The sequence below is a fragment of the Peromyscus maniculatus genome, chromosome 17 (assembly GCF_049852395.1).
Source record: "Peromyscus maniculatus bairdii isolate BWxNUB_F1_BW_parent chromosome 17, HU_Pman_BW_mat_3.1, whole genome shotgun sequence".
Lineage (NCBI taxonomy): Eukaryota > Metazoa > Chordata > Mammalia > Rodentia > Cricetidae > Peromyscus > Peromyscus maniculatus.
The window spans coordinates 12,287,849-12,299,917 of NC_134868.1; the positions used below are offsets into that span (position 1 = coordinate 12,287,849).

Sequence of the window (12,069 nt, forward strand, 5' to 3'; positions counted from 1 at the left end):
AAACAAAAAAAAACAAAAAAAAAAAACAACTTAAATTTTGTTTGGCATAGCAACAATGATGGCTATGTTCAATGGGCTCAAGATCTTATCTCAAACAAACAGAACCAGAACAACAAAAAGTGGATCTAGACAATTTTATGACTTTAAATAAGTCATATGATTTTGACAAGTGAACAAACAACCAAAGTAATAATAAGTACTAGACCACAGTGGTAACGTGTATATGATTTCCTGTACCTTAAAGGAAGGAGCTTAACACAAATTATGTCACAATGTTAAATAACTTACAAAAAGAACAGTGCAGGCAACTTCTCCATTTCCCTGAGCTTCTCAACAAGATTCGGAAAGAAGTCCAGCATACGCCCTGAGTAGTCATGGAAATCGGGACTCAGTTTCTGCAGCACCATCCTGGCCTGTGACGGTGAGTGAAAGGAAGGTGGTTGTATTAAAATGTGCACAGCACAGAAAATATTTTCATAGTTGTTTACTCTTTGTTTTTGTCATTCTTCAAAATAATCCTATGAGACTACACCACAGGACTGTGGTAAGCCACAGCAAAATCACATGCAAACTGCAGACTTGATAACAAACTTCTGGTGTACTGTACACACACACCTGCAGTTGTCTGAGACAACACAAATCCAGCAGGCAGAAAACATACCTAAACCTGACTAAGAGGTTTTGAATAACAAGATAACCAAAGGAAAATGTAACTTAACTAGATTATGTTTCCAAACGAAAGAAAAAAAAGGTACAGGAGTGGGGACGGGATCACATGAAAAAGATATCATGTATACTATTCCTTAAAAAAAAATCAGAAATCTCAATTTTTGATGATAAGTTTAAAGAAAATAAATGTATAAGCATCTAGTTCCATAAAACCCCCAAAACAGCTGCAAACATGTGTCTCTGGACACAGCAGGGACATGGAACACATGAGCTCACAACAGCTGTGGATACCTGCAAAAAAGCTCATAAGATCAAGTCCGAAATAATTTCAGCATGGGGGTGGGGGGCTCATAAACCCTCACTGAGGAGCTACTGCCAAATGATGGCTTCCGTGGAAAGGAGACAGTCAGTGTTCTTCTCATATGCTGATAGGCTACCCATGTTCCAGCAGACAGCCCTGCACCCATGCATACATAGGCAACAATGAACAGACTCAGTGAGTTTGAAAGGAGCACATGAAGTTGGAAGGGATTGGTAGAAGGGATATAGGAGGACTTGGTGGGGGAGGATTGGGGAATGGATCTGAAAACACATGCACATGAAATTCCCAAATGATAACTTGTTAAAGAGAAATACAACTCCAAAACTAAGAAAGGAAGAAAGGTAAAAATGTGTTTCAGTTCCTTGAGTCTCATCTCTATGCTGCCAAAAACATCAATTATCCCAACCATGCATCTTGTATTCTCTCTTGTCTGCCATCAAATCCATGAAGAACCCATAGCCTCTTACCAAGTTTAGGAGACACTGAAGAAGAGATCTAAAAAAAAAAAAATTCCTTTATTTTTTGTTTCAGCTCAGAATCACTATACATCAAGTCTAAGTTAAAATCTAAAATAAGCCTTGAAAACCACAAAGGAGAGAAATAGTATTATTGATTGAATGATAAAACTCAGGAAAACAAAATAGAGAGCTTGCCTAAAATGTGTGAAATTACCTGCTCCTTGTTGCCGTTTTTAATCCAATTCGTGAATTCTTCCTTTAAGCTCTCCTCATATTTTCTAGCATCCAATTTCTTAATGACTATTTTGTTCTTAAAATGAGCAAAGTTCTCTGGACACAGGTTCTGGGAAAGGAAGACCATCAAATTCTATAAAAAATAATGCCAGAAAACTTAAAGATATTTCTCAATTATCCTTTTCATTGACAGTTTTACAATCTCTTAGTTTAGAGGCAGTGGACTTCTCTTACCTCCCCATACCTTCTAATATATAGAACTATGTATGAACTCTTCAAAGGCAAGAAGACAGAGCAAAGAGATCTCTGGGGAAAGCAACCAGCAGGACACAGAGAACAAAATGAGGTGAAAAGAATCTGAAGACTAGAAACCTAGAGTGGGAAAGGGACCCAGATACCACAATGTCTGGGAAGGAGAAAGAAGGGACATTTTCAGGAGTTGACATAAAATACCATTTCTAGCCCATTTAACTAGGAAGGCATAAGGAGGCCATTTCCTCTAGGAAAAGGTCTGCCAATCATTTTAAACCACCAAATGCAAGTGGTAGAAATGGTGACCATGTGATTCTGAACAGTAATGGTGAGTTAGTTCTATTATAACAGCATGGATTCCATGAAGATTGTTTACCTGGACCTGAGGCCAACTCTTCCAGACCTGAAGCATAGTGTCATAGAGCTGGATGCTTTCTCGAGATGAAAAGGCAAGGTCAGAAGGGAATCCATACTTTTCAATCTATGATTAAAATTAAATCAAATTTATTAATATTTTATTTTACCTATAAAATGCAAACATTTACAAGGAATATTTATTTGAGGATTAAGAGCTGGAAAAATGGTTAATATTGCATTAAACTTATTGCCTTTAAAAAAGAACTTTTATAAATTGTGTGTGTGTGGTGGGGGGAGGGGGTTCTGCCCCCTTCCCTCCAGGCCAAAAGACAGCAGCAGATGCCCTGGAGTTGGAGTTATAGACTGTTGTGAACCACCCAGTGTGGGTGCTGGGGCACAAACTCACGTCTTCTGCAGGGTTCTCTTAACTGCAGAAACATCCATCAGCTAATGTTAGTCTTCTTAATTATCACTTGGGCGTGGTTACTTTTTCAGCCAAACCAAAATGAAACAAAATTAACCCAAGAATCCTTGTAAATTTTAAAATACAAATCTCCTGTTAGGTCACAGGCTTGGGATTTCTTAAGTTTCTTACCCTTTTACACAGGCTTCAGTTACCTCATTTCTAAAATAAAATATTAGCTTCACCTGTGTTACTGATTAGTTGTGAGAGCGAAACTAGATAATAGATATGTGTCTTAGCCATATTCTGCATTGACTGGTGCATTGTCCATCAATACGGTTTATCATTTAATAAGTTCATAGTTCATAATTTTTAAGGAATTTAACAATTCTATGGTCCAAGCTAGGATTCAATCTAGTTGGTTCTTACTACAAACAGGCAAACAGGCAAAATCTGAACTAATTTAGGCAGAGAGCAAAAAGAAGTAACAGTAAATCACCGTACGGCAGTATTCTGCCCTTTCATTATATTGCAAATGCAAGTGTTCCTAGTACCATGGGTGATCTTAACGATCACTCCACATTGAGCAAGAGATGATAGTTCTTTCAAGTGTTTCCCAGGCCAACAGCTCTCCCGACAGCAGCAACTGCGCCTGGATGGCATGATAATTGAGGGCAAAGTGCAAACAAGGCTGCAATTTGCCAGGAACAAGACATACATGGCCGAGGGCAATCCCTCACTAGCGATCCCTTGCTTCTGTTGGGTTAAGGCCAGCTCATTTGTACTCTCCTATCTCTTGCTTTTGGAAATCATTTTTTTGACATAGCCATAAAGGAAGCAGAGAGGTAGATGATTCTTCTCTTGATGTCCTTACAATTTATCACATTTTAGGGTATTTTTAACCCACTCAGTACATTCATTTAATCTAAGTGTAATAAAACTGTTCAGAATTATTTACACATTTGGAATTTATACTCATTTCTATTATTCCTTGATGGGAAATGGCCTATGTAAGTACATCTTATGCAAGTATAACTGAAAGCTTTCCTGTGTCCTGCCTAGCCTGCAGTCAAGACAAATCTCTCTCACCTGCCAGTCCTACAGTTGCTCAGACCCAAATAAATATACTCGGGCTAATATTATTTTTAAAGTATGGCCAGGGCAGGCTTCTTGTTATCTAGTTCTTATGTCTTAAGTTAACCGATTTCTATAAATCTATACTTTGCCATATGGCTTGTGGCTTACCTGTACCTTTACATCTTGCTTCTCATGGTGGCAGGTAGCAGCGTCTCCTCTGTCTTTCTCCTTCCTCTCTCTCTAGTTGGAATGTCCTGCTTAACCTTATTCTGCTTCACCATTGACCAAATAGCTTTATTTATCAACCAATCAGAGCAACACATTTTCACAGCATACAGAAAAGACATTCCTCATCACTTCCCCTTTTCTTAATGATGGGTGGTATCTTTCTGTATGATGTGAATATATGTTGCTCTGATTGATTGATTAAAACAAAAGCCATTTGAGCAAGAAACTATTCTTGCATGGACTGCTTGACAAAATATTGTATCGACTGGACATGCAGGACCCACAGGAAGGTGACCACTGAACTTTGCAAAGTAAAATGGTCCTTCAGGTTCTTGCTTCGCAGAAGAAACTGCCAGACATTCTACAAGACACAGAGAAAAATGACTGAGAGACTCTAGGCCTGTGGGCTAAAGATGGATGCCCCAACATTACAGAGGGACTTCTGATGACTGTCCAGGCAGGCAGCTATCTCTGTCATTCTAGATTTTTGGAAGTTGCTTACAATGCACTTCCTGTTTACTTAGGTTATATTATATCCTTCTGAGGTCTTTGATGTAGTTGAAGACTAGATAGTTATAATTTTGATTTTCCTTGGTTATGATAAGAGATAAGGTAGATATGAAACCTTAGACTCACAAATATAAGATAGATAGGATATTTTCTTTAATTTTGCCAAATACAAATAGACTAGATATTATAACTATAATTCTTGCTTGATAACTATTTTGTTATATATAATTTTACTATGTTGAAATTAAAATCTTCCTTTTGAATAGAAAGAAAGGGGGAAATGATGGGTGATGTCTTTCTGTATGCAGTGTATATATGTGTTGCTCAGACTGGTTAATAAATAAAGTCGTTTGGCATATGGCAAGGCAGCTTAGAGGCACGTGGAAAATCCACAGAGACAAGAAGAAGGCAGGGAGAGACACCAGCCACCACCAAAGGAGAAGCAACATGCCAACAGACCAGTAAAGCCACAGAACACATGGCAAAACATAGATTAATAGAAATGGGTTAATTTAAGATATGAGCTAGATAGCAAGAGGTCTGCCATAGACCATACAGTTTGTAAGTAATATAAGCCTCTGTGTGTTTACTTGGGCCAAAGCAACTGTGGGACCATGCAGGACACAGGAAAACTTCCAACTACATGCAAGTGGCTGCTAAAATTTATTTAACAATGCCTAAGCCTAGCATTTACTCTGTATTCTTGCTCCCAAGTTCTAAAACTCTTAAGGCTCATACAACAGCATGACTTTTGCAGAAGTCACGTAGGGTCAGACCACACTGTAGCTACTCTATTGCTTTCTGGCTACTCCATTAATAGCTACCAAGTGGAAGGGGAAGGCACTTGGAGCAAGCATTGAACCAGTATACTTGAGGCTGCTTAAAGATAACATGTCTTGATCACTTTACACAAAACAAGCAATTTTTAAAGCACTGTGCTACTTTTAAAGATACAGGATAATGTTGAGAATGTCTGAAAATCTGTAGATATCAGAAAGGGAGTGGAGGGACAAGGAAGGAAAGAGGGGGAAAAGGAAGAGAGGTAGGAAACAAAAGGATTTCTTTATTATTGATGGCTAGCTTAACATGTGTGTTCTTAGTATAAGTTAAGGCACAGGATTTCTTCCATATTTCAGTTGAAATTAGAGTTTGATCTGGGCCATTACCACTAAAAGAGAAGCTTTCTTCACAAACATTTTACCAAAAAAAATCCATATTCAGATTTATTTCATTACCTTTGGAAATCATTACAATACATAGCCAAATACAATCATGTGATTCTCACTCATCAGCATATATGACAGACAAATCTTTCATATCAACATTGAGTCAATCATTGAGTCTGAGATTATGATTGGTATGTACCATTTACTTATTGTTATAGTAGTGAGTTAGTTGTCTATGTCTCATTTCCATTATTTGTAAAATGAAAATTGTAGTAGGATAATTTTCCTCCATTACATAATCGTTGTGATGGTTAAAAGAGGTGAAATGTGTGAATGTTTTAAAAACATAATTCCAATCAGCTATCCTTTTAGCCAGTATTCACACAACAAAGTGTTAGTAACTGGAGGTACATGAAATTCATCCTGCAGCAGTTATTTCAGAACACTAAAAGACAAGTGGTGAAGGTTCAGTGGTGATCTGACTTTATTGGCCCATAAACAAAACGTACTGTGAAGAAGTTTACCTAACAGTGGAAGAAACCACAGCAAGACTCTTAAAAAAAAAAAAGGCTTCACATTATAAGAGCTTCAAAAGAAAAATCAAGCCAGAGAGACCTGTCTCTGGGACCCAGGCCCTGGGACACAACCAGTCCCTGGGAGCCCCCACCCAACAATGCCCCAGTTGCTCATCAGCAGGGAAAACTCCCCTTGGCTACATGCCCTCACCAAAACCCCCCATCATACCCTGCAATCCACAGGACCCATGCCCTACCCCAATATCCATCTGCCTGTGACCCCAGTAACTTTCTGAGACAAGGAATCCACCAGCTCCCATTGGGACAAGAGGTGAGTGACTCCTCTCCCACCCAGAGAGTCCTGCTCTGGGACCCAAGCCCTGGAACACAGCCAGTCCCTGGGAACCCCCACCCAACTCTGCCCCAGTTGCTGACCAGTAGAGAAAACTCCCCACAGCCAGGAACCCCACCAAGATCCCCCATTGGACCCTGCAATCTACAAGACCCACACCCTACCCCAATACCCATCTGCCTGAGACCCCAGTAACTTCCTGAGACAAGGAATCCACCAGCTCTCATTAGACCAGGAATGGCTTTCTGAGACACAGAATCTGCCAGCTCTCACTAGACCAAGATAGGCCTCCTGAGACACAGAATTGACCAGCTCTGACTGGACCAAGAGCCCTGGTAAGACCAAGAGTCACAGAATCAGCTAGCTTGGCTTGGGCAAAGAGCAGCTCCCTGAGATACAGAATCTTCCAGCTTTGATTAGATCAAGAGCTAAGATTAGACCCAAAGGGGCCCCCTGAGACACAGATACAGCAAGCACAGAGTGGACCAATAGCAACTCGCTCAGACACAGGCATCTCTTGCACCTACTGGAGGAAGAGATGGGCAGACACCAGTGCAAAGATACATACAACATAAAGAGCAATATGGCATCACCAGAACCTAGCCCTTCTACAACACCAAGACCTGAACATCTCAATGTAGAAGCAGAAGAAAGGAACCTTAAAAATAGCTTCATGAAGATGCTAGAGGCCTTTAAAGAACAAATGAAAATTTCCTTTAAAGAAATTGAGGAAAAGACAAACAAAAAAATGGAAGAAATCAATAAATCCCTTAAAGAAAGCCAAGAAAACCATGTAAAAGCAATTAAACATATGAATGGAATAGCTCAAGATCTGAAAATTGAAATAGAAACAATGAAGAAGACACAAATGGATAGAATGCTGGAAATAGAAAATGTGAGTATGAGAACAGCAAACACAGAAGCAAGGATAACCAACAGAATACAAGAGGTGGAAGAGAGAGTCTCTAGTGTAGAGGATTCAATAGAGTAAAGAGAGTCATCAATCAAAGAAAACGCCAAAGCCAAAAAAGCCATAACATTAAAAATTCCAAGAAATCTGGGACTCCATGAAACGGCCAAACCTACGAATAATAGGGATAGAAGAAAGAGAAGAATACCAACTCAAAGGCACAGAAAATATATTCAACAAAATCATGGAAGAAAACTTTCCCAACTTAAAGAAGGAAGATACAAGAAGCATATAGAACACCAAATAGACTAGACGCCCACATCAAAAAAAAAATTTCCCTTGCCACATAATAATTAAACCACTAAACATACAAAATAAAGAAAGAATATTAAGAGCAGCAAAGGAAAAAGGCCAAGTGACTTATAAAGGCAGACCCATCAAAATAACACTTGACTTCTCAATGGAGACTTTGAAAGCCAGAAGGTCCTGGACAGATGTAATGCTGACACTAGAGACCATGGATGCCAGCCTAGACTAATACACCCAGCAAAACTTTCAATCACCATAGATGGAGTTAACAAGACATTCCAAGACAAAACCAGATTTAAACAACATTTATCCACAAATCCAGCCCTACAGAAAGCACTAAAAGGAAGATTCCAACCTAAGGAAGTCAGATATACACAAAAAAACACGGGCAATAGATTACCTCACAGCAGTAAATCCCAAAGAAGAGAAATACACACACACTGCCACCAAGAGATAACAGGAATTAACAATCACTGGTCAATAATATCCCTTAATATCAATGGACTTAATTCACCTATAAAAAGACACAAACTGACAGAATGGATAAGAAAACAAGATCCATCCTTCTGCTGCATATAAGAAACACATCTCAATTTCAATGATAGACACTACCTCAGAATAAAAGGCTGGAAAAAGTCTGTACAATCAAATGGACTTAAGAAGAAAGCTGCTGTAGCTATCCTAATATCTAACAAAATAGACTTCAGACTAAAATCAATCAAAAGAGATCAAAAAGGACATTTCATCCTTATCACAGGAAAGATCCATCAAGATGAAGTATCAATTGTGAACGTTTATGCCCCAAATGCAAGGGCACCCACATATGTAAAAGAAATATTACTAGCCGGGCGGTGGTGGCGCACGCCTTTAATACCAGCACTCGGGAGGCAGAGGCAGGAGGATCTCTGTGAGTTCAAGGCCAGCCTGGGCTACCAAGTGAGTTCCAGGAAAGGCGCAAAGCTACACAAGAGAAACCCTGTCTCGAAAAACCAAAAAAAAAAAAAATTACTAAAGCTTAAATCACACATCAAACTCCACACATTAATAGTGGGAGACTTCAACACCGCACTCTCACCTCTGGACAGATCTGCCAGACAGAGGGCCTGGAACCTATTCCAATGGGCCCCGAACGTCTCTGCCTTAGGATATTTATAAAAACTCCAAGGGTGGAGCAAAAGACCTCCCCCCAAAACAGCCAAGTGCAGACCATCTCAGATACCTGCACTCAGGCCTGTGGTCCTAATCATCCTCTATGCCTACCTGCTGGGTAAAGCCATGAGGAACCTGAAAACAGGCTCCCACATTCATGGAAACCACATAATGCTCAACTGAATCATCAATGGGTAAAGGAAGAAAGAAAGAAAGAAAGAAAGAAAGAAAGAAAGAAAGAAAGAAAGGAAGGAAGGAAGGAAGGAAGGAAGGAAGGAAGGAAGGAAGGAAGGAAGGAAGGAAGGAAGGAAGGAAGGAAGGAAGGAAGGAAGAAAGAAAGAAAGAAAGAAAGAAAGAAAGAAAGAAAGAAAGAAAGAAAGAAAGAAATTAAAAACTTCCTAGGGTTCAATGAAAATTAATGTACTACATACCCAAACTTATGGGACACTATGAAAGCACTGCTAAGAGGAAAATTCATAGCACTAAATGTGCACATAAAGAAGTTGGAGAAATCTTACACTAGTGTCTTAACAGCACTTGTAAAAGTTCTAGAACAAGGAGAAGCAAAGTCACCCAGAAGGAAGAGATGCCAGGAAATAATCAAATTGAGATCTGAAATCAATAAAATAGAAACAAAGAGAACAACATTTCAAAAACCTGTATTCCACAAAACTGGAAAATCTAAAAGAAATGGATAATTTTCTGGATAGGTGCCATATACCTAAGTTAAATCAAGACCAGATAAATAATTTAAATAGTCCAATAACCCCTAAGGAAATAGAACCAGTCATTAAAAGTCTCCCAACCAAAAAAAGCCCAGGACCAGATGGTTTCAACACAGAATTCTACCAGATCTTCAAGGAAGAGATAATACCAATACTCTTTAAATTGTTCCAAACAATAGAAACAGACGGAACATTACCAAACTCTTTCTATGAGGCTACAATTACCCTGATTCCCAGGCCAAACAAAAATGCAACAAAGAAAGAAAACTACAGACCGATCTACCTCATGAATATTGATGCGAAAATACTCAATAAAATATTGGCAAACAGACTCCAAGAACACATCAAAACAATTATCCATCATGATCAAGTAGGCTTCATCCCAGAGATGCAACGGTGGTTCGACATACAAAGGTCTCTCAATTTAATACACCGTATAAACAAACTGAAAGAAAAAAACCACATGATCATCTTCCTAGATGCTGAAAAGGCCTTTTACAAAATCCAACACCCCTTCATGATAAAGGTCTTGGAGAGATCAGGAATACAGGCAACATACCTAAACATAATAAAGGCAATTTACAGCAAGCCAACAGCCAACATCAAAGTAAATGGAGAGAAACTCAAAGCAATTCCACTAAAATCAGGAACAAGAAAAGGCTATCCACTCTCCCCACACTTGTTCAATATAGTACTTGAAGTTCTGGCCAGAGCAATAAGACAACATAAGGAGATCTAGGGGATACAAATTGGAAATGAAAGAATCAAACTTTCACTATTTGCAGATGACATGATACATAAGTGACCCCAAAAATTTGACCAAGGAACTCATACAGATGATAAATACCTTCAGTAACAGGGCAAGGTACAAGATTAACTAAAAAAATAAATCCTTATATCCTAGCCCTCCTAGACCTTCTATATACAAATGACAAACAGGCTAAGAAAGAAATCAGAGAAATAACACCCTTTACAATAGCCACAAATAATATAAAATACCCTGGGGTTACTCTAACTAAGCAAGCAAAGGACCTGTATGACAAAAACTTTAAGTCCCTGAAGAAAGAAATTGACGAAGATCTCAGAAAATGGAAAGATCTCCCATGCTCATGGATAGGAAGGATTAACATAGTAAAAATGGCAATGTTACTAAAAGCAATCTACAGATTCAGTGCAATCCCCATCAAAATCACAATACAATTCTTCACAGAAAGAACAATACTCAACTTCATTTGCAAAGACAAAAAATCCCAGGATAGCTAAAAGAATCCTCTATAACAAAACCACCTCTGCAGGCATCACCATCCCTGACATCAAGCTCTGCTATAAAGCTATAGTAATAAAAACAGCTTGGTATTGGCATAAAAACTGACATGTGAACCAATGGAATCGAATTGAAGACCCTGACATTAACCCACACACCTATGAACACCTGATTTTTGATAAAGAAGCCAAAATGGTACAATGGAAAAAAAGAAAGCATCTTCAACAAATGGTGCTAGAATAACTGGATGTCAACATTTATTGCAAATCGATCCATATCTGTTGTCATGCACAAAACTGAAGTCCAAGTGGATCAAAGACCTCAATATAAAACCAGTTACACTGAACTTTATAGAAGAGAAAGTATAAAATAGTCTTGAACACATTGACACAGGAGATCACTTCCTAAATATAACACCAGTAGCACAGACACCTAGGGCAGCAATTAATAAATGGGACCTCCTGAAACTGAGAAGCTTGTGTAAGGCAAAGGACACAGTAAATAAGACAAAAGGACAGCCTACAGAATGGGAAAATATTTTCACCAATCTCATATCTGACAGAGGGCTGATCTCCAAAATATAAAAGGAACTCAAGAAACCACACATCAAAATAACAAACAATCCAGTTAAAAATGGGCTATAGAGCTAAACAGAGAATTCTCAAATGAAGAATTCCAAATGGCCAAAAGACAGTTAAGGAATTGCTCAGCATCCTTCATTATCAGGGAGCTGCAAATCAAAAAGACTCTGAGATACCATCTTACAACTGTCAGAATGGCTAAAATCAAAAGCACTGCAGACAACTTATGTTGGAGAAGATGTGGATCAAGGGGAACTTCCACTGTTGGTGGGAGTGCAAACTGGTACAGCCACTTTGGACATCAGCATGGCAGTTTCTCAGAAAACTGGGAATCAATCTGCCTCAAGACCCAGCTATACTACTCTTAGGTATATACCCAAGGAATATTCAATCATACCACAAGGACACATGCTCAGCTATGTTCATAGCAGCATTATTTGTAATACCCAGAACCTGGAAACAACTTAGATGATCCTCAACTGAAGAATGGATTAAGAAAATGTGGTACATATATACAATGGAGTACTACTCAGCAGAGAAAAAAAATGACATCATGAGATTTGCAGGCAAATGGATGGAACTAGAAAA

The 12,069-nt window shown here is 38.8% G+C and overlaps 1 protein-coding gene across 2 annotated transcripts in view; it reads right to left on the reverse strand.

Annotated features, from left to right (window-relative positions):
- The window catches only part of LOC121823571 (putative ATP-dependent RNA helicase DDX60), a 126,531-nt gene that overhangs the window by 50,948 nt on the left and 63,514 nt on the right, over window positions 1-12,069 (reverse strand). For both annotated transcript variants that reach the window (XM_076553284.1, XM_076553283.1), the window contains 3 exons: window positions 2,312-2,416; window positions 1,664-1,792; window positions 289-413 (listed from right to left, as the gene is read on the reverse strand). In XM_076553284.1, the coding sequence (XP_076409399.1) occupies window positions 289-413; window positions 1,664-1,792; window positions 2,312-2,416 (359 nt within the window). The remainder of the gene's footprint in view (window positions 1-288; window positions 414-1,663; window positions 1,793-2,311; window positions 2,417-12,069) is intronic.